This window comes from Solanum pennellii, chromosome 8 (genome assembly GCF_001406875.1).
Source record: "Solanum pennellii chromosome 8, SPENNV200".
Lineage (NCBI taxonomy): Eukaryota > Viridiplantae > Streptophyta > Magnoliopsida > Solanales > Solanaceae > Solanum > Solanum pennellii.
This window is the reverse complement of record NC_028644.1, coordinates 69,994,505-70,017,393: the sequence shown is the minus strand read 5'-3', so window position 1 is coordinate 70,017,393 and position 22,889 is coordinate 69,994,505. Positions and strand designations below refer to the sequence as shown.

Genomic DNA, 22,889 nt, shown 5'->3' with positions numbered 1-22,889 from the left:
GGGAGTATGCAGCAGTATTTGCAGAAACAATTTGATATGGTCACAAGATGAAAAGCAATGAACTTTCAATAACAGATAGTAGTTTTACATTTTACAGAGCTTTTGAACTTTCTTCTGCCCTGCATTTTCATATCTTTGGCTCATGCAGTAAGCTAGGTTCCCATATACTTGTAATCTGTTCTACTTTTTATACGTAGACGATACCATCAATCACTGCCTTTTTAGCTCGGAAAAACATGACGATATCTATATTTACTGGTTTCATATTCTATCATCGTGGTATTTTGAAGGTATACCTGCCTTTCTTGATCCCTGACCATGACCATGACGACCAAGAAATGCTGTAAGTAAATTCTTACTCTTTCTGGCGTATTCTTGCATATCTTTTGCACTGTTTCTTTCCGGGTTTATGGACATTGACATCGCTCTCCGTGGCTCAGATGGACACTGTACATATCCAAAGAACATATAATATGATCACTTAGCATGAACCAGCCATTTTGTTCTTCTCTACAAACATAATGTACTTAATTCAGCTACGTTGTTCAAACTCTTCAAAAATGTTGATAGGTGCATTTCAGATCCTCAAAAAACTAAAATGGATACCACAATTATTTTTGGAGAGTCTGAGTAACATAGCTTGATTGCATCGATAAAAGTTCTTACCCTCTGTTTAATACTGGAAGTGCTGGGTGAAATTGATCTGGTTACAGCGGATCCAAAACGAGTGAGAGGAGAAACTGATCTATTAACTGATCCAGAACGCTTGACACCAAATTTAAGTGGTGAAATTGATCTTTTCCCTGTTTCATTATTCAATATGTTAGTCAAGTTTATCTTCTACATACTGATAACATAAAAAAAAAAAAAAAAAAGGTTACGCTATCAGATCACCTAAAAGATAACTACTAACAAAAACCACAAAAAGTAGGATTAGTAACATGGAAAATAAGGCCAATTACCTCATAGAATAAGTTAACAATTACGACAGTGCAAAAATAGTATTGTGTTGTCCGTGTATATAAATTAAATCCGTATTATGTTAGTTGTACTTACCAACTTCTTTGTTGGATGGAACCCTTGTAAATGAGAACTTAGGAGGATTTGGAGAAGCATCTGTCCATGAATTCTTGGAATGTTTTTTCCTGTATCAATTTTTAAAATTGTTACTAATTTTGAAGACAAAAAATAAAGGTTATAAAGAGAACTTACATGTACTTTGGAATAGATGGATGAGGCTTTGATGGTAGAGCTTGAAAAGGATGAGGAAAACAATCACCTAGTGCCAAGAGAGAAAGAACCAAAGGAAGTTACAAAAAGAACTACAAAAGGGCAAAGCTTTAACGAATTCCGTAGATTTACAATCGTCTCATCAGAAACTTTAAATTGTTAGAGAGAGTATACTTTAATCTTATTCAATTACATTATTGTTTTAACACTCCCCATTAAATTGCATGATCGTCTCATCTAAAAGTTTAAGCTGTTGAAGATATGATTATAATGTAAAAAATATGCTCCTTATGATGACTTGAACTTTTAGACTCTGTTAATTAGACTCTTCTAAAGCATTGTCAAATCTGATACGTGTGCTTCAACATCTCTAGAAGATTCGATTAACATAGCTTTTAGATGAGATGATCACACGATTCAACAGAATTCAAAGGTGTTAATAAGAGAACAAGAATGTGGCAAATAATGTACCTTGCTGCAACTCCTCTTGAGGACACAAGTTTTGTTCACTATTTCTTTGTCTTGGTTTTGGAACTGCAGGTTGTGTCTCTGCAGCTGCAAAACGTAAAAATTTGAAAATGAAATCATTGTTATCAGAGGCGGATTCAGGATTTGAAGCTTATAGGTTCCTATAACAAAACTCAAGTTAATACTATACAATAATAATTGTATTTACACTCAAATATTTATAGATATTTAGTAAATTTTTGTAAAATTTACTGAATTCACGTAAACCTGTAACCAACAATACTAATGAAGAGGAGGGAACAAGATACTTGCCTGTATTTACGTAACGCTTATGTTGCTTTGGAGTCACAATTATCAAAGATTGTTGCAAAAGGCCACTTCGACCAACAATTTCTTGGCATGTTTGCAATTTCTATTAAAAAAAATTAACACAAAAAAAGAAAATGACAAGTTAGGAGACTCATAATTCTTACTCTACAAATGAAATAAATTTCTAGTAATAGAAAAACTAATTGTTTATAATGGACTAAGAAAACATCGAATGCAAGTAAGTTCTTATCATATACCAAATCACCTAAAAGAGTAACTACAAGTAATCGTTCATGAAAGAGTAAGATCGTTAACCTCAAAACTAAGACATGTTACATGCTACAACATGTTAACAAGTATCAAAAGTTCCTTACACTATCAATATAACAACAACAACAATAATCACGGTACGCCACAGTCCCAAACAAGTCGGGATTGATTATATATATGAATTTTTTACACTGTTAGTATATATAAGTTAAGTATATTACCTGTTCCATACACGAAAATCGAAGCTTGGTTGTAGAAAACTCATCAACTTTTTCATCCAAGAAAGTATTTAGTTTACAAGCCACAGAGCCCAAATGATCCACACTACTAACTAGAGCTTTACTCACATAATCTTTCAAAGTCTCTATCACTCTGTACACATTTTTAATTTTAAAAAAATTAAAAGAATTATGAATACCTAAAATTGATAAATAATAAAAAAATAAAAATATCCAACAAATAATTCAATGAGAAAGGGATTACTTACAATGTTTTGTGTTCATTTTCTCCATAAGATGACTCAAAGTATTCAGCAGCAGAATACAACTGTTTCCTTAAATTCTTCAAGTCCTAAATTGCCCAAAAGAAAACACACACAAAGAGTTTAAGTTATATACGTTGACATTATACACGATCATTAAAAATTAACTTGTGATGATAGGCAATTAGAGCGGAGCTGAGATTAGAAGTTTATGGCGTTTTGAACTTTTCACCAAATTCATAGTTCGTTTTAGTTATTAGTTTCGTAATTAAATATATATGGTCTAAGCAAAACCTACAAGGTTTGTCTGAATTTAGTTCCGCGTTTGGTAGGTAACTCTTCATATCAAAGATTGGTATAATAATCTAGATAATGAAATGAGAACTTGCTATAACTAGTAAAATTGCATTGATAGTGTAAAAAATTATGTAACAAATTCAATGCATATAGCTAAAATCCAAAATGAAAACCTCCATTTATGCCATAAAAAACCCAAGATTGAATCTTTTATCACATTAAACACGGATAAAGTCAAATCTTTTTACAACCGTTATTCTCGTAACAACGTTTTACTATAACGATCAAGTTTCATTTGGAAGTGATTTATCATGTTATATTATATTATATGTTATCTACAACAATAACATACACTGTATAATCCGACAAGTGGGGTATGAGAAGAATTATGTATACACAACCTTATCTCTACCCTGTGAAGTACAGATTGTTTCTGAAAGACATTCGGCTCAAGTAACACAAATTCAAATCATTAAGGAAAAAAAAATAATGAAGAATGAAACAATAGCACACAACCACTACATATTATCTGTTCGCTGTAACAACATTTCACTATAACAATCAAAAAAAATACGTACACACATGTTGTTATAAAAAAATTTGACTGCATATTTTAAAGGAGAAATGAAAGTTCATACCTTTAAACTATCAGAAAATTGCAAGCTATGCTGCATGAAGATTTCATCATAATTTGAACCTTCTTGAGAACCATTTGCTCCACAAAATGGATTCTCATTTCCCATGTTTAGACTATAGTATTTTGATTCTTGAAAATAACACAAAAAATAAAAAAAAATAGAACAGAGCAAACTTGCAAATATAAAAGAGTTGATATATCCAATAAACTAATAATAAGTAAAATAAAAATTCAAACTTTTAATTCAAACCTAATATTCAAAAATGAATTTATTGGGAAACTGAGAAGAAAAAGAGTGAGCAGAAAAAAGGGACAAAAGATCATCAATAATACAAGTGGTGGGAAGTGATGTGTGAGAGACAGGGTTGTGGGGTACCAAGAATCTAAAAGAATGGGCTCACATATACTCCACGAGTAACGGGATTTAACCAAACTCAATAATTTTAACTCGATATATAGATATTCATAAAAAGAAAGTTGCTTGATGTATAAATAATTTATCTACAACTCAATAAGCAAAAAAAGTAATACTCATTCCAGCAGAATGAGGTTTTTTTCCTTTATCAATACTAATTTTTATGTTTTTATTTAAAAAACTTATGAGATGCTATTTTTCTAGAGTCTGACTCTTCAAACTAAAATAAAGATGATTGGTCGTAATTCAGAATCTATAAATATTAAATTCTGAATCCGTCTTTTAACCTTTAGTGCTACATTCATGGTTGTAAATGTTTTACCTTGTTAGAGTATCTTGTTTTTCTTCTTTATTCCCTTCCCATATAAAATAATAGATCCTTAATATAGATATTGTCTGTTTTAGCTCAATTAATATTTAAAAATTTATCTTAATATATTTTGTATATGTTAAATTAAAATAAAACATATTATATGAATGTGTGCACGGTCTACACTATATTTGATTTTTTTTTCTTTCTTAGTTTGAGATTTTAGTGTATTATTTTTATTTTCTTTAGAAACTTGATAGGCTTGAAATTTATCAATTCACGTCCGTTATTATAGTTAGAACCGTTAAGCTATAAGCTAAGATTTTAAATTTAAATTTTATTTTTTGAAAAGATTAGGATATTTATATTCAATGTACATAGTTTGGTTAGTAATCACACACAATATGTTAAAAAAGATGCACTAAACTTTCTTCTATTTAGGCTTTGGTTTATTATTATTGGAATTGTTTAATTTTTGGATTTAGTTAGGAAAAGAAGATCAAAAGATATCTTTTTTTTAAATGTTTTTTGTCTTTACTTTCTAAAAGCAGAAAATATGCAGTCTAATTTGTCTGTTTTAGAAGAAAAGTTCCAAAATTGACTATGTAGGCTATGCTATGTATTACTATCATGCTTAAAATTTGGGGTTAGGTACAAAATTTAATAATTAATAATTTAGGAATTATTGGGTATTGGTGTTTTCTTAGAAGCTATTTAATTTTTTATATTGCCGTATTAAAGTACATAATGATAACTACTCCACCAAAATATTGAAGAAAAGAAACGAACTTTAATTAAAAGTAAAGCTACCAAGGTTACAAGAACATAAATATAGCCATTAAATTGGATTCAAATAAGTCAATAATTTAGATTTGGAACTCAATTAATAATTCGATTGTTATTAAGTTTTCCTATTAACTCTCCTACTACTTTTTATAAGAAAATTATTATCTATTATTTTTTTTAACTTTGTTCACGAATTTTCACTATCATGTTTTCTTTCTCGCTTGTGAAATTATTCAAAAAATACTGAATACATGAACGACCTATTATCTATATCAACACTTTGCTAAATATATAATTATTTATTTATAAAATTGATTTCACCACTTTGTGCTTAAAATAAAAGATTGAATCTAATAATATCTCTTCTTCTTTTTTTATTCGTGATATAATACTAAGGGTGTCCTTGTTTGCTTGTTGAAGAAAAAGGTAACTTTATTTGTGAAAAAAATAAAGGTGTTCACGGACATTACATTAACGAAAACGACAATGATAGGATATGATTAGCTAATTGCAATTATTTGGCAGTTGAGAGCTATTTTTCATACTTTTATTATAGATGTAAATATTTGTTTGTTGATTAATGTTTTTGTTACGTATGATAAGTGCCTCTTATTATTGGTATAACGATGATAATATACTTGATATAATCATACTGGTGGGGTCTATGAAAGATTATATGCTGATTTTAAAAGTGGAAATATTATTTTCAATAAACTATGAAGCGAAAATACTATTTTTAAAGATATCTACAATATTTTTCATGTTGAAAAGTCAGAGTTTATTTTGGCTTTCATTATCAGATTGTCTTTGTGCTGCAATTAATATTGACTTATTTGGTTTATGATCAAATTAGAATTAAATATGACACCGACAGCACGTGAAATAAATCACTAATCTTTATATATTGCAAAATGCTCATTTTTTTTAGTTTTTATGGTCCGTTGAAAAAAACAGGAAACTAAACTTATTTACAACGTTTTGATTGTTAAACTTTTGTTAATTTTTTTAAAGTTAAATTAACGTTATGACATAAATAATCATCTTACACAACAATTATTACCATAGTATCACATGAACAAGTTGATCTAATCATTTTAGCTCAACCCAACCAACTCATACCTAGCTTTGATTTCTTTATTTATTTTATTAACTAATAAAACTTCTTAACATATGAAACCAAAAACTAGTCTCAGGAACAATATTGGATTTTAATTGAGACCAAAGAAGCAAAACAAAAAGGTGTACTTCAGAATAAAATAGTTTAGATACAAATACTAGTCCTGGTAACGCATCCTTTTCATCATCATTAATTCGTAATAGAAGATAAAGGAATAGTAATTCGATTCAAAGCAACAGAAAAGTTCAACTACTGAAAATTCAGTATATGCTGAAATCACAAAAGGAGATGAGTAGGCATATCTTCTCAGACGATTCGCTCCAACTCCCTTGCGTAGCTGAGTGTTTGAGTGATGAGCTGAAGGGACGGTATTTCCTTGCAAGGGACGGAATCTTTTACTTTCTGGAAGATGATAAACCCGTTCTTCATCTCCCACTCAGGATGCTCCTACACAACACTTCTGATCAGATAATTTCGAGAGGAAAAAAACTGCTGATATCGATCAGCCTAAATGCAAATAATTAGTTAGTTATTTCAGGCCTATTATCTTAGTGAATGCAAACATCAACCAAGCGATACTAGACAACTTTTGTAACAAATTTTGGTTCGATACAAGGGGACACAGTTTACCTTCTCAACGTATTGAAGTAGTTCTTTGTCTGATGAGAACAGCAATATTTGCCGAGCATCACTAGTTGAAAGACGGTCATATGCCTTCTCACTGCATCCAGCTATCTCATCCCTACAAAATGACAGGAGGAGTTGCACAATTTCAATAAAATTGTATAAAATAAGATTTCTAAGGTAATTGGCCAATAATACACACTCACAACAGACATGTAAGCATGTATTTTTTTTTAATCAGTACATATCTATGTATAAAATGTACCCAAGAATATCGGCAAAATGAGAGCTTCTTGACAATGCAGTATAAATTTAAAGAAAACATGGGATTCTAGAAGGCATATGGCCGTACATTCAATCTGTCCAGCTTCAATAAACCAGACTAGTGGATTTATATTCAGTTCAGAATAAACTAGACTTAATCCAGTTTGTGTATTTATATAGGTAAAAAAAACCTGAAGTACTAAATATGCATGAACATGTATGTGCACTATGATTATCCCCTATAACATATAATGTTATATAAATAAAATAAATATCAGTCAAACTACCACTGGGTGCAACACGCGAGTCACTAAGGTTTGGCAAAGAACTACGCAGAAGTTGGAAGAGAGACTGGCAAACTGGCAGAAACAGTGTTGCTACATGGGCCACAGCAAGTGATAGCACACACCTTTGGACGAAAAGTAACAAAATATGGAGATGACAGTTTCTGGAACACCAGCTACCTATATTTCTAACTTCCTTTATGTTGCTTGGAATTGAATAATTTCTTTATGAAAAGCATTTCCCATAGATTTAATTGATCCTTAAAAGATCTAACACATTTAATCAAGCAATAAGTGACCCTGCTAACATGATTCTAACTTTGCAAGCGGACAATAAATATTAAGGTTAGCCAAAAACAATCCAACAAAATGTTCTTAAGAAAATTCATTCCCAAGCACCAGAGAGGAAGGAAAATTATGAGCGAAACAAATCAATTTACCTCACAGTCTTTGCAAGCAGATCCATGAAATAGGCATAGGTTGCGTCAGGCACAGTCTGTCGTGCACTCAGCACCCTGTGGTAAGCCCCTTCCATGAAGGATTGCTCTAATTCAACAGCATGCTTTATACATGGGTTGTCCAAAGCACTCTGTGAAAGTAACTCAAGTTCGGTGTGGAACTCAGCAATCCTATTCTGAACAAGAAGCCGCAGAAGGTTGAGACCTAAGATAGGGTATTCCTGTGGGGAAGCTGGAAGACGGCCACTGCATCACAAGAAAAAGACGAGGAGCACCTTCTTTTCAGTTCAATTGCTATGCATCTATAAAACAGACTCAACCAGCAGATCTTACTATGACAAGGGTAAGGATATCACAAGCATAACTAGAACGATATAAACATACCCCATCCCAACTCTGCCCTAAGGCAGTTTTTACCTCACCCTCAGTATCAAATAGTTGAAATTGGGTTCCAAAGCAAGCAAAAGAGGAATCTAAATATCAAACTATACAACACTTGATATATGTATTTGCTTTCCCATTTTCTCAAATAAGTACAGAAGATGAAATGGCATATGGAACTAAAGCTTGAGAAATAGTTACCGTGCATCTGTGTAATATGGTTTTAGCTGAAAGAAGTCCCTCTCGAAAGCATCCTGGTCCTCCATCTTCACAGATAAAACAACTGCATGCTCGTAAATATCTCCTGTGAATTGTTATACCATTGAACACTATTAGTGTGACTGTGAGAACCATGAACTTTCACCAAGCTCCAAATTCACATGGCTTAAATCAATCATATAATATTAGCAAGCCAACAATCTCGAGAATAAGCAAATCTAAAAATAATAATATTAACAAGCAAGCTAGCAAACAAGTCTTGTCTTTCCTATGGTTGCAGAAATACACTGAAATGGCATCCCGCCATCCCGCCTAACAAGGATAAAAATGCTCTATATTCAGATGACCTCATGGAATACATGTCCTGCATTTTATTGAAGAATATTTTCTATTTATTTATCTTTTTGATGAAGTAAAGGATTATTGAAGAATATTTTCTATTTTACTTTTAATAAGATAACAAACGTATCAAATTTGTTCAAACAAGCTATTCCTTTTCCTTTTTTTTTTTTTTTTTTTTTTGGTTGAAAAAACAGCTTCACTGCTTTCGCATTACACTTCCCATTGTACAGCATATGGCATATTATTGGAAGAACTGAGCACTGCATCTCCAAGATAATGTACTTACAATTCATAGATAATCATAATACACAATCAGCAACCAACCACCAGCGCCTTCAGAAGCAATTAGGCAACATAATGAAACACAAATAAAATAAACAAGAGTGCAGAACATTACTTGCAATTGTCAACTCATGGATGGCATTAGATGTTTCTTGGAATAGGGGTGGTAAGCTCGTGAAAGAGGTCAGAAGAACCTAAAATGTCAAAATAAAATAACTCGAAGTTATAAAAGACATTTACACAACCGATCTGAACAAGGTAGAGAAGTCCTATATCATGAAAATAAGAAAATACAAGGTAGTCATTGCTATATCTTGAATCTCACAAAGACAATACACATTTGGTACCTTATATACTCAGTGAATCAACTACGTTGCAATCCCAAATTAAAGGTCGGATATACTGACTACTTTATATAAATTCTGCTTTGTGTGGCTCATCTCATTCCAATACTCAATTAGGATTTCCCTAAAACCAGAGGTTCTCTACATCTCACACTTGCAAGTGAATCAGTCCAGCTTGTTACAAGACCCGGTGATAAAAAGTAACTAACCCTGCATTTTCTCCTTTTGCATATGTTCAAGGAAAATACGAGATAGAATCGACTTTGTAAGTTGAATATTTCTCTCATTTGAAGCTTGATGTAAGAAATCACATTTTATAGTACTTTTTTTTTAGTTTTTAAATATCTAAAGTTTTGTTTAAAAAATCGAATTAATGTAATCTAATTTAACTTTGAAAGTAAGTCAAATTGACTTTCAAAAAGCACAACATGACAAATAAAAGTAGATGGAGGAAGTATTTTTTATCTTATCTCCTACCAAGGTAAATCTTGAAGAAAGTACCCTAGGCTGTTTCAAGTTAATTGAACATGTTAAACAGTTACACAACATGGGCAAAGTTATCAAAGTATAAGCTTGAATATGTGACGAAGGTAATCATAAAGAGAAATATTTTTTATAACCAATAAATTCCCTGATAGTTAATTGGCCCACCCCTGTCGGGGCACAAACTTGACACTCGGGGTAGCATGTGCCCATACCTCTGCCCTGCTATTTAAATACCAAACTTTACTCCTTGACGAGATTCAAACATGTGGTGGGTGCCTAACATAGATCTAACATTGTACTTCCTTTATGTTGAATCAAAGCCTTGGTGGCTATATTAGAGAGTAGACTTCTAAGGCGTTAAATCATTGTGACGGTACATTTCATAATAAGAGCTAAATTATGACAACAGCTTAGGCTTTAGAAAAGTTTGAGCTGTGTTATTAATTTCGATTAACTTGAGCTGAGAGACAGCCAATTGCAAGTATCAATATAATTCCTAACAAACAATAGAATTTCGTGATAAATGCAATCATAAGGCAGCAGAGAAGAAAACTCTAAATAGAGTACAACTCATAAGATGAGTAAGATTGTGACAGAAAAGCTATGGTTTTCAATGAGTTCACCCAGGTATATCACATTCATGTGATTACCCTGAGCTAAGATAGTAGCCCATTACAAACTATCAACTTTGCTTCAACATAAAATCGACATATATATCATTATAGTTATCAACATAGTGATAAACTTTTAAGTCACTTGAAGAGTGTATCTAACCATTCCTTCTACATTTTCATAAATTGAGCAATATTTAGAACAAAAAGCTAGGGTTTTCGCCGCATTCACATATGGTAACATCATAATGATGCGATTACCTTGAGCTAAAACAGTAGCCTAGTACAAGCATCAAAATCATTCCGCATAAAATCGGCATATAAATCACTATAATTATCAACATACAAGTGCGATAAGCCAATTAAAGACTAACACCTCTAAACATCTCACATTCACATGATTTGAGCAAAATTTAGAAAAACAAACTAGGGTTTAAACAATGATAGATGATGATTTGATGGGATTACCTTGAGCTGGGAGAGTAGCCTAGTGCAAGTATCAAAATCGTTACGCACAAAAGCAGCTTTGAATCGTTCGAAAGTCTGTGAAACTTCTGTAATCTTTGGATCCATGTTCGATCTCTGTTCAGAGCTTTTTCTTCTCGGTCTCTGTAGAAGGATTCTCTTCTTTCTTTACAAGAAAACGGAGGAAGAGAATTGGACGATTTTCTTGGTGTTCATATAAGGGGCCTGAAAGCCCATCGAAGAAGTTCATGGGCTTTTGTGTTGGGCTGATTTCGGTCGGTTGGGGGACAAAATGGATCAAAATAATAATAAATGAGTTAATATCTAATTGAATTCAAATTCGTTTAGGCTCAAATGAATTGGATCAAAACGGGTTAATAACAGGTCATAACTCAATCACTCAATTTTTATTAAGTTTAAATAATTTTATTTATTATTTTACAAACTTTTGATACCTAAAATATGTTGTAAAACATAAATAATATACTACAAATAATATAGACAAGATATATTATTTGTTATTTTATAAACTTCTGATCCCTAATAAATGTTGTTTACATAAATAATATACTACAAATAATATAGACAACATATATTATTTATTATTTTATAAACTTTTGATACCTAATGAATGTTGTAAAACATAAATAATATACTACAAACAATATAGACAAGATATACATAAAAGTAAAATGTAGAGATTATATTATTCAAATGTCTCCAAGAGTCTCTTACAATGGTGAATAAATATTCTTATTAATAGGTTCATAAATCATTTCGAAAGGCATCATATTAACTGTCATAATAAATAGATATATTCTTATCGAAAATAATTAATATACATTAATGTATATAGTTCATGAATTGAGAATATGAATAATCCACTAATTCAATATATTCATATTATTGAAAATATTTTTTTCTTTAGTATGAATGCACATAACATATAAAGTAAAAAATAAAAAAAAAGTAATTTTAAAAATATTTTGATAAAGATTTTTGAAAGAATGATAATATACTAGGTGTAATTTGACATCAGAGAACTTTCTCTCCCAATTAACAATATCGTATTTGATGTTTGTTCTTGACGGTGTATCAAAATTTTGAAACTGTAGGCTCAAATAACAATGAACATTCATATTTTGACTTTAAAAAAATAGCAATATTTTTATTTTAAGTTCGGTTAAAATTTGTCATAAAGTCAAATGTCAACATAAAAAAAATAATTAAAGTTTAATATATTTAAAAAAAAAAATTTTAATTTAAAAAAATACACTTGAACACTTCAACTCAAAAGAAGTTTCTTTGGGAAGGATGTAGTACTCAATACACGCTTCGTTTGGCAAAATGAGATATAATTTTTCTGCCCAAATAACAACGGACGTGAAACCTTGCTATATACAACAGGTGTTTGCTGATGAAATGGTCGTAGAGGTACTCTAATGACACACACAATTTTGGAGATAAGTAAACAAATATGGAGATGACAGCTTTTGGCATATCAGTGTCCTATATTTCTAACTTCATTTATGTTGCTTGAAATTGAATAATTTATACAGAAAAATATTTTTCGTAGAGTAGATCTAATAAATCTTTAAAAAATCCAAATCTTTTAATCAAGCAATAAATCACCCTGCTAACATGATTAGAATTTTGCCAGCGGCATAAAATAGTAAAAGTTCTTTAAATTTTACTTTGATTACTATACTGTACAAATCTAAACTAAACATTATATTGGTTATCAATAACAATTATTTCATATTGATTGATATTATGGTTAGTGGTTGACATATAATTGAAAAATTGTCATTATTAATAAGTTATGTGCTTAAAAAAATATACACTTATAAATCAATAAAAGGAATTTTTCATTAATTCAAGTTAATTAAATTCTTAAAAGCTTAAGATAGATGTTTAATTATTTTTTTTTCATATTTGTCTCTTTCATTAATGAAGTTTGATATTTTAGGAGATAAATTGTACTTCTTAAATAGTATATATATGATTCCAGAAAGAATAATAATTGATCATATGATTTATATTATGTCTTTTATCTCACATAATCAATTAATAGGAGTATAATATAATATCGAATTTTAAGAGTCAAATTAAAAACTTGAAAAAAGGGTCAGATGTATATTCGTACTTTGAAAGAAAATGTTACAATAATAATGAATTTTGAAAAAGATTTTTTACACTTGCACTATTTAATACTAGTATATTTTAAAGATATACAATTGTCTAATTTGAATATTATAAATATTGTATAATTATAAATAGTAATATATTCACGTGAACATATATATAATATACGATTAAATAGTGAACAAATAAAACGTCATCCATAAAATTTGATATGGTATCAACAATTTCGATCAAACTTAAAATACTTTCGCATCCTTTTGCCCAAAATTTTTTTTATTGCTCCATATTTAAATATTTGTTTTAATGTATGACGTAAATTGTGACTGACGCAGACGGTAAATATGAAACTTAGCCCTTTGCCTTTGCCTTTGCCTCTTTAGTGAAAGTATACGTATTGTTCAGATTGCAGATCTGGGTTCCAAATCAAGTCTATTCATATTTCACTAAGAGTTTCCGTCTGCTGCCGCCGGTTGACGCCTGCCACCTGCCGCCGATCGTTCGTCTTCCTCGTCGTCAGGTAAGTTTGATCGTTGCACTTTTTTTTTTACAAAAGAAACAATTGAAGATTAAGAAAAATCTGTTGAAAGAAGTTCAACTATACCACCATAATTGAATCTGACACTAATTTGAAGCGTGATTTCTGCTTGTTGAAGGTGCGATGTCGACTATTATTCTCTGTAATTGAAGTTTTTGAATTCCTTGTTCTTAGGTTAAATAAATATTTCTCAAATCACTGATTTCTGCTTGTTGAAGCCGCGAGTTCTGTTATTTGTAATTTAATATGCTTGATTCTGTTTAGTTATTGATCAAAAGAATCTAGCTAGAAATAGATTTACTTGAATGTGGATGCATTTCTGACTACTTAGAAATTGCGGCTTCAACTTTGATTCTGCCTTCTTTCATGCTTAGTGAGTATGCATATAGTATGTTTTAGTGATTATATTGATCAAATGAATGAAAAATTGGACAATTTGATTCTGCCTTCTTTCATTTTTCTCCCTGCGTGCTTACGATTTGGAAATGCATAAGCATTGGTTGAATGATCATGGGTAAACTATGTTTGAGAAGCGAATCCATTAATTAGGCCTCTATCTCAAAGTAATTGGGCTGGATCGCATGAATTCTATGTATGTTTGTATCCATTTATCTCTTTAAGTGCTATTGCATTTCCAATACTATATCTTGAGCAACTTGATATTTTTTTGACAAGGTAAGCTAATTGTATTGATACTATAGTGCCAAGTAGGTATTAGCAAAAGTACAAAAGATAGAGGAACAAGCTCCCTGCTATATTGCATCTTTAGTGAATCCATAAAATGAGTAGAGACTTAATCAAGCTGCTCCCGCACCAAAATGTAAATTTTATATGCTTACAAAAGATGAGTGTTGTTTTCCCAACAAACACCTTCTATTCCTCTCACACCAAATTGTAACATGACGCGTAATGGGTGGGTCCCTCCAAACTTCATTCTTTTTCTGTCAATTCTCTATCCTTGCATGCTGATATAATCCTTTAACATCTTGCGTAATCACCCGAACAACCCCTAAAATGTTAAGAACTAATGTTCAAATCTGTCCCTCCAAACTTCATTCTTTTTCTGTTAATTTTCTCTCCTTGCGAGCTGATATAATCCTTTAACATCTTGTGGCATCATCCGAACATCCCCCAAAATGTTAAGAAGTAATGTACAAATCTGTCAAACATAAATCCAATGTTGCAGGAGATAGCTGATGGATTCTTGTGAGTCTCCACATAATAAACATTTACTGCACATGGAAAAAACTCTTCTTTGCAAAATAACTTGTGTGACACATGCTCTATGGGCAAGGATCCAGTCAAAGCAAAAATGTTTGGGTGCTCTCGTCATCCAAATTATCTTCCAAGGCCAGCTTTGTTTTCAATTGCCATCTATTTCCTGTAATAGGAAAAACTCCACTAATGATCAATGTAGTGGATTAAGAACTATTAGGTTCAAAACCCAGCGGGCTAAAAATGACTAGGTGATTTCTTCTCATTTATCCAAGCCTTGGTCGACAAAGTTACCCGATACTCGTGTTGGTAGGAGATAACAGGTACTTGTGAAGTTAGTTGAGGTGTCCGCAAGCTAGGTCATACACCATGATTAAAATAAAAGCACTCCACTAGTGCAGGCAAGCCTTTTTTGTGAGTCCATCCCTTTGTCATCAAGAGGCTGTTATAGAGTCAAAAGGTAACTGATATCTTTAACCTCCTGGAGTCCTGGTTATTTAAGTTTCTTTAAAATCAGATCTTCCTATCGAAGTTAGCAACACAATCAACAACCATAACATATTTTTGAGTGCTAAAGTGTAGAGAGCTTTTTTTTTTTTTTTTTTTTAAGTAAGTTGATTCATTTAAAGGCATCAAGAAGATGCAAACTTTATTCCTGTAGCATCTTCCTAAACTATAGAGCTAAAAAAATCCAAGAGAAGTTCTAATTGTATACAGGGTCAACTTGGATCAGCTAAAAAGGCTAACTAGACATTGCCTCGCAAAAGATTTCTAGTAGTTGAAATTCATTCAAAACATCTTTTGTTCCTCACTGTCCATAAACACCGTAAGTTAGCACCAGGGATCATCATCGAGATAACTCTTGATGGCTTTGTCAACTTCCCGTGAATTCCAACTTTCAAGAGCATCCCTAACCAAGAAAACTGAGAGAGTTGGAAATTTATCCTTCAGTCCCTGTATCAATTCATCTGTTGGACCCAGAAATGTATCTTCCTTCCATTTCCCACCTTTAGCGTAATATGATTCTTGAAATCCTCCCATAATTTGCAAATATGTTTCCAGACACATTGGAAGGATGCTCACATGATTAGGAGTTCACTTATCCCTTTTGCCACATTTAGTGATAATAAGCTATTTCCAAAACTCCTCTCTGTTATCATTCAGTATCCAGAGCCACTTACAAAGCAAGTTCTTATTCTGATGCTGTGTTACCACTACCTTCTTCATTCCTAGTCACTGGTTTCCGTGTTACAAGGTGAAATCTTTTTCTGTCTGAGTTCCCCCTTTTTAAAAACTCGTTTATAAGACTGTTAATTGTTTTTTCTCAATACTTGCTGGTATAGGCATGAGAAATATCATGTACGTAGGATGCCATCAAGAACACTATTCACCAGCGGAAGCCTTCCATCAAAAGACAGATATTTTTTCCCCAAGGGATGAGCTTCTTCCACAAGCCACCAATAGTTCCAAAATATACTGTAGTAAATTTCTCAGTTCAACAACAACATACCCAATGTAATCCCACTAGTGGGGTCTGGGGAGAGTAGGATGAATTTCTCAATTCAACATCCCGAGATATCAGCCAGCTCCTGAATATGATTTTCTGAATTTGCAGCAAAAACACTGCGCTTTGTAAGGTCTATTGTAAGGCTAGAAATAGACTTAAATGCAAGCAGAACTTTCTAGTATTTTATATAGCTTGTATTTACTCAATCTCTTTTATTTATTTATTTTACATTTTCTTAACCTTTTGTGTTGTTGGGTTATCTTTAAAACGTTTTAGCTGATTTAGAAAGATTATACAAATAAAGTGAGATGTGAGAAGTTGAGAACGGATTCTTGTGAATGGAGATACTAATAATATCAACATAATTCAGGGCATGGGTTTGTGGACATTGCTCGAGGGCTGCCTGCTTCTTGCAAATGCACTTGCAATATTGAACGAAGACCGTTTCCTTGCTCCGAGAGGATGGAGCTTCCAGGAATATTCAGGGGTCCGGAGAAATTCATTCAAGGGCCAGCTACTTGGTCTTATTTATGCAACTCAATATCTGAGAGTTCTTCTCATACTCCTCAACACACTCTGTATTGTTGTAAAGTTTGTATCTGGATGATGATTCTTGGGTGAGGTATGCATGTTTAACTTGGTTGCTATATTTTGAGTTCGAGCTGTATTTGGTCAATTATTTCTTGTTACGAATTAACAGAAGGCTACCAGAACATTCTGGGGAGAATCCAGGAAATTGTTTTTTTCATTGCAAAAGCTATATGTGGATTTTGTGTGATGCTTAACTTTTGAAATAATGTCGGGATCCTAGAAATAAGGGTATCCTTAACTAGCTAATATCTTTTATGCTTCATGTCTCTGACAATGTCCATGGTATGATATAGTGGGTGGGACAGTTTCAATCTGCAGTATCAGGAGGTTAGATTGTACATTTTTTGTACTTCTCTCATTTCTTTGGGGGGTTGGGTTGGGGGTAGTGCACAAAGTAGTCGGTGCGTGATCTGTTTTCCAAATTACAGTTCCCTCAAGCAATATAATGTTCAATAATGCATTCAGAAGGACCAGAACACATTTTTCGTTTTCTTACATGCAATTTCATTTGTTTCACTTACACTGAGATTGAGTAATAAAGTAGTTACAACTTACAATCAATAGGATCAGCCATTATGCTTAATGCAGTGCATATTTATTAATAGCAGTATAAAATTGATTTCTTCATTTATAATTAGACCAATCTATTTGTTGAATCAATAATTTTTATATTACAGACACGAAAGTTCATAGATGGATGGATGTAGAAGCTTCCTTGAGGAAAAGCTGCAAGTCTAGTCACATTTTGTTCGAAACCCTGATACAAGCTGATCTTCTTCTATTAGTTTTAGATTAAGAATTGTTTTTCGGTCTTCATGAACAACTGTTGTAAAATAGGTCATCAGTTCAACTACCTATGCATAGTAGTTTTGACTTTCTGCAGTTTTTTGAATACATGTGGAATACTGTCCATCTCTTCTCAGCATTTGCTTATCAGGATGTTGTTTTAATGTGAAACCAATTCTTGTGATGAAAGGGAGTCCTGTAGTTAGGATTGTAATGATAATGAGTAAAGCCCCTGTCTTTAACTTTAACCTTTCATTGTTAGAAAAACCTGTACCTTTGTTATGTAGTTTCATATATCGACTGCCGGTTTCTAAGCTTGTTGAAGATGTGCCAGCCTAGAACTTGTGTACCCCCTTCACAGAATAGCTAAGTGGACGGAAATGCTAAATATTTGATCTTCAGTGTGACAAGTTCGAATTATAATGGCCTCTTGGCTACTCTTGCTCAGTTCCTCGCTCTTTTACTTCTACCTATTAACCATGTGTAGGAGATAGAACCCGTTTTTTGTAGATACTGATGTAAGACCTATTACTAGTATAGATGTAGATAGTATTTCTGAATACTGAATGCTTCTAGGAGAGTGATGAGGGGTCAAAAGAGACTGGATTTTGATCTTTCTAGCAACAAAAAACAGCATATCCAGTGTGATCCCATCAGGTTTGGGGAGGGTGATGTGTATGTATGCCTTGTGAAGGATACACCTTGCTGCTCATGTAAATTCTTCTAACCCAGTAACTATTGCTTAAGACCCTGTTTTGGGTGTTGGGCTCATGTCATAACTCATAAGCCAATATTGTATAGAGTTTCTTTGTTTTGTGGATATACTTAATATATACACCTGCTTCCACTTCTATTGCGAACTTCCAATTATCCTTTTTATCTTCTATTTTCATAAATGGAAGATCCAATTGATATATTCAATTAGTCATTCATCAAGTACATTGCCAACAACATGATTATGTACAAGATCACAATTCTCGATTCAACAAACATAACTCGAAATTTTTGAACAATGCATTTGATTTAACATATAGACAGTGCTATGTTTTTGTTATGCTAAATACATTACAATAGATTCTTTGTTCATTAGGAGATCTTCACCAAATTATTTATTCAAAACTTTAATTACTTCTACCTCCTTATACTATAGTTAAGAGGGAACACAAACCGCCAATAAATAAATAAATATGGCTTCGTATAAGTCACTTTAACGTGGTTAATTTTGATTTTGATCCTTATGATATCGAACTAAACACATTTAATCTTGAATTGATTAATTCTTTTAAAGAGGATTAAAGTTTTTAGACGAGTATTATCGTGAAATATGAAATAACAATACAAACTTCATAATTAAGTGATAGAACAGTTAACCATCACGATAAAATTGCTTTCAATTAGTTAAAAATAAATCAAATTTAATCCATGACTTAAATTTTGCAAGAAAAAAATAAAAAGAAAGGAGTAAAGTAGCATTTACAAGTCTTGAGGGTATCTAAACAAAAAAACCAATAAATTTCACTTGTACAATTTTACCAACTCTGAACTGAAAATTGTGAATTTCCTCTTTCTTATCCACTTTATCTCCCTCAACAATGGCGTCTTCTTCTTCTTCTCCATCAGTACTTCCATCTCTTACCTCCACTCTCTCTTCTTCTAAACCTTCAATACCCTTCAACTTCAAAGGTTTCACCAAAAGGGTCAACAATTCTGGGCAAATCTTGAAAGCCCAAACTCTAGAATTTTCGGGCTCGTTTTTCGAGGGTGGATTTGGAGGAGGAAATGCTGATGAACCACCGACTACACCATGGTCGGGTATTTCTGCAGTTGAAGATAAAGAGGAACCGCAGTGTCCACCTGGGTTACGCCCTTATGAAACAATGGTGGTATTGAGACCTGATATGTCTGAAGATGAAAGACTTGCTCTTACCCAGAAATACGAAGAGGTAACAATGATTGTTTTTGTATTTGGAAACTGATATAACTTGCAAGGTGCTAAGCTCAATTTGGGTGGATTCTAAGTTTTCAATTGCTGATTTGACTGTTTGAGCATTAGAGTTGAAGTTGAGAGTTCTAAAGATTGAATTTTTGAAACTAATATACTGTTTGTTTCCATTTTGTTTGGCGCATTTTGCTTATTTAGGGTCAATTTGACTGACTTTTGGAGATAAATTGAACTAGACTAATTCCTTTTGTATGAGAAAGTATTATAATTCTCTTAGTATCCCGAGAGTTCTCCGGAAACAGCCTCTTTACCTCCAATATATAGGTGTATGGTCTGCGTATACTCTACCCCTCTTGTGATGTTTCACTGTTTTGTTGTTGTTGTTATTGTAATTTTCTTAGTATCTATGCTGAAGGCAAAGAATAAATTTTTAATATGTTTGTCATAGTTCATGAATGAGAAGTGAAAGTTGCCACGCATTAGGACTAAAGGAGTTAGTATTTTTATCAGAAGTTGAGCTGCATATAGTATCATTTTATACTCTTCAGCTGATTTCATTGTGAACTGAGAAATGAAGATAATTATACTCATTTGAAACAGGGAGATCATTTGGGAAACAGAATAAGTGATTGATATTCGGTTTGACATGATGAGAATTTCTTCCATTCCCCTCTCTTGGCTAAAAAAACTTTTTTTTTTCTTTCTTTGTCTGCTAACAGGCGGAAGCCTGAAAGCAAAAGAAATTTCGAACTTGCAATTTATTTAAGCACAAGATTGTCCAGAATATTCTTCCTTTTTGTTTTTTGTCTACTCACTAGAAGGCCATTCTTTGGAAAAATCGGATATTTGAACCTAACAACAGTCAACAGTGTTTGGGTGCATAATTCAACATTTTGTTATAATTTAAGCTGACATGGACATGATCTAAGTAAGAAGAAAGTTAGTCTCAGCTTCTGCTACAATTTTCATTCTTCTTGTTCCCATGTAAGAGCTTTCATTTTAATCTTGTTCTTTTTCTCTATCTGCTTTTCAAGTCCAAAAGCGTTGGTCTGATGACTATTATCACCTTATCATTCTTCTTTGTGAACATGGATGATAATTGTATTTTTGTTTGCCCATCTCATTTTTGATGTTATAGTCGACGTCTATAAGAAAAATAGGCTTGCAAAGCTGCGGAGGACAATAATAGAAGTACTTAAAGTTGATGAAACTCTATTTTCTACATGACCCGTTTACTACTGTATTTCCGTTTCTTACTGATTGTTCTTTTGTTTCACTTGAGCCGAGGGTCTATTTGGAATAGCTCTATACCTTTACTAGGTAGGGGCAAGGCTGCATACCCACCAACATCCCCATATCCCGCATGTGGGATTGCACTGAGTATGAAAGGACTTAAAGTTGATTAAACTATCTGTCATCTTTCACCTACAAATGATTGGGGAAACTTTCACTTAGTTAAATTCCTGATAAGCTTGAAGAGAGAAAAAAGTTAAGCATCAGCACACGTGTCTTTGTTCTATGTTTGTTCCAACATTTACTGCGTTTCAGCTTTTGCCTAACAGGTCAATCAAATAGACACACTGGTAAGTGCCAATGTTTTGTGTTTCTCTTAGTCAGATGCTCCGTCTAACCAACCAAAGAAACTCTCTTCAACATGGTATCGGATCTGGCTCTCATTGCCACACATTATAAAAAAAAAGGATTTACACAAGTCCACACGTGAAGGGAAATATTAAAATTATATTTGACCATCTCATCTAAAAGTACATAATAGACTTATAGTAACTCTGTTATGGATTGAACAGTTCTAACTAATATTGTCTCCGATCAATTTCAGTTGCACATGCTATTTGACGATGCAAGTTATAATCTTTTGTTTTTCTTTCTCTTGGGCAGTTGCTGGTTGCTGGTGGTGGTATGTATGTGGAGGTCTTCAACCGAGGGGTTATTCCACTTGCATACAGCATTAGGAGGAAAAACAAAGCTGGAGAGACCAATACCTACTTGGACGGTATCTACCTCCTGTTCACTTATTTTACTAAACCTGAATCCATTGTAGCTCTTGAGGCAACATTGGTAGCTGATGATGATGTTATCCGGTCGTCCACTTTCAAGATTAGGAAAAGAAAATACTAGTTTGGTTGGTTAGTTTAATTTGTGTATCTGTTCAGTTGTAAAAGACGATAACAGAGAGCAGGCAAGTTTTCCTCATCGCGCGTTTCAGATGTTTAAGTCATGACAGTCCTTTTCACAGTAAAACAGAATCAATTTGTAACATTCTTTTATATTACTGAAAGTTGCCATTACATTCTGCTCAAGTATCCTCCAATTTGGCTCTTAAATATAATATATAATCGTAGCATTATTGAGCACTTGATTACCTTCATTTTTACTTTTCTGATCTCTTTGGTTTTCAAGTCAGATTTACCATTTCTCTTTATCATAGAATTCTTAGTATGAGAAGGTGTATTAATGTAACTTAACAGTGTGGCCTAATGGACAATGAAATGGGTTGAGAAACACCAGAGGTCGTTTCTTCCTATCTGTCAAGCCTTGATGGAGAGTTATTTGGTACTTTGTGCTTGAGCCGAGAGTCTTTTGGAAGCCACCTCTCTATCACCACGAGGTAGTGGTAAGGTCTATGTACACTCTACCCTCCCCCAAACCCCAATTAGTGAGATTTCACTAGATATGTTATTGTTGCTTATGTGAGGTAGCAAGTACCACGTGAAATTAGTTGAGATGTGTGAAAGTTGGACTGGGCCTTATACTTCACCAATGTCCTTTTAAGTTTGGTGGTTGGTTTGTATATTGGACAGTTTTAGAACCAACTATTGGTCTACATTTTCTTGCTTTTTGTTACTTCCATTTTTATGGGTTATGATCTAGACATTTGGTTCAAAATTTTGTATTGATTGCATTAAGACAACAGTGTAGGCTTCCACCTTAACATATATGTCATAAAATAGTCATTTATGTTGATTGCTAAGAATTTTTCTAAAGTTAGATTACTTTATATACTAGATAGGTTTAATAAAGAAATAAAGATTATTTTTTTTAAGCTTTATGGAAAATCTTGAGAATCTGA

At 32.6% G+C, this 22,889-nt stretch overlaps 4 protein-coding genes across 4 annotated transcripts; 2 read left to right on the top strand and 2 right to left on the bottom strand.

The window, feature by feature from the left end:
• Positions 1-37: 37 nt before the first annotated feature.
• LOC107029069 (protein ABIL2-like) lies at positions 38-4,444 on the bottom strand. Its single transcript, XM_015230370.2, has 9 exons — positions 3,694-4,444; positions 2,765-2,847; positions 2,499-2,649; positions 2,011-2,110; positions 1,702-1,785; positions 1,213-1,279; positions 1,057-1,145; positions 667-803; positions 38-447 (listed from the first exon to the last, which is right to left on the bottom strand). The coding sequence occupies exons 1-9, from the start codon at positions 3,796-3,798 to the stop codon at positions 262-264; spliced, it is 1,002 nt and encodes a 333-aa protein (XP_015085856.1). The 5' UTR covers positions 3,799-4,444; the 3' UTR covers positions 38-261.
• Positions 4,445-6,392: 1,948 nt separating this feature from the next.
• LOC107028920 (26S proteasome non-ATPase regulatory subunit 8 homolog A) lies at positions 6,393-11,272 on the bottom strand. Its single transcript, XM_015230163.2, has 6 exons — positions 11,084-11,272; positions 9,290-9,368; positions 8,533-8,635; positions 7,933-8,196; positions 6,951-7,062; positions 6,393-6,767 (listed from the first exon to the last, which is right to left on the bottom strand). The coding sequence occupies exons 1-6, from the start codon at positions 11,186-11,188 to the stop codon at positions 6,627-6,629; spliced, it is 804 nt and encodes a 267-aa protein (XP_015085649.1). The 5' UTR covers positions 11,189-11,272; the 3' UTR covers positions 6,393-6,626.
• Positions 11,273-13,547: 2,275 nt separating this feature from the next.
• LOC107026998 (immediate early response 3-interacting protein 1-like) lies at positions 13,548-18,141 on the top strand. Its single transcript, XM_015228151.2, has 3 exons — positions 13,548-13,742; positions 16,853-17,104; positions 17,751-18,141. The coding sequence occupies exon 2, from the start codon at positions 16,856-16,858 to the stop codon at positions 17,087-17,089; it is 234 nt and encodes a 77-aa protein (XP_015083637.1). The 5' UTR covers positions 13,548-13,742; positions 16,853-16,855; the 3' UTR covers positions 17,090-17,104; positions 17,751-18,141.
• Positions 18,142-19,390: 1,249 nt separating this feature from the next.
• On the top strand, positions 19,391-22,119 carry LOC107028872 (30S ribosomal protein S6 alpha, chloroplastic). The gene is made up of 2 exons (XM_015230108.2): positions 19,391-19,802; positions 21,698-22,119. The coding sequence occupies exons 1-2, from the start codon at positions 19,452-19,454 to the stop codon at positions 21,935-21,937; spliced, it is 591 nt and encodes a 196-aa protein (XP_015085594.1). The 5' UTR covers positions 19,391-19,451; the 3' UTR covers positions 21,938-22,119.
• The last annotated feature ends 770 nt before the right edge of the window (positions 22,120-22,889 follow it).

Bases quoted from the DNA above. Each gene is read 5' to 3' on its own strand.
- LOC107029069 (XM_015230370.2), bottom strand. From the start codon at position 3,798: ATGGGAAATGAGAATCCATTTTGTGGAGCAAATGGTTCTCAAGAAGGT. The intron at 2,848-3,693 runs GTATGAACTTTC...TGGGCAATTTAG, and splicing joins AATTTTCTGATAGTTTAAAG to GACTTGAAGAATTTAAGGAA. The intron at 2,650-2,764 runs GTAAGTAATCCC...AAATGTGTACAG, and splicing joins GAAAATGAACACAAAACATT to AGTGATAGAGACTTTGAAAG.
- LOC107026998 (XM_015228151.2), top strand. From the start codon at position 16,856: ATGGGTTTGTGGACATTGCTCGAGGGCTGCCTGCTTCTTGCAAATGCA.
- LOC107028920 (XM_015230163.2), bottom strand. From the start codon at position 11,188: ATGGATCCAAAGATTACAGAAGTTTCACAGACTTTCGAACGATTCAAA. The intron at 7,063-7,932 runs GTAAATTGATTT...GTCATTTTGTAG, and splicing joins CTGCTTGCAAAGACTGTGAG to GGATGAGATAGCTGGATGCA. The intron at 6,768-6,950 runs GTAAACTGTGTC...AGTGTTGTGTAG, and splicing joins TACTTCAATACGTTGAGAAG to GAGCATCCTGAGTGGGAGAT.
- LOC107028872 (XM_015230108.2), top strand. From the start codon at position 19,452: ATGGCGTCTTCTTCTTCTTCTCCATCAGTACTTCCATCTCTTACCTCC. The intron at 19,803-21,697 runs GTAACAATGATT...TCTCTTGGGCAG, and splicing joins TTACCCAGAAATACGAAGAG to TTGCTGGTTGCTGGTGGTGG.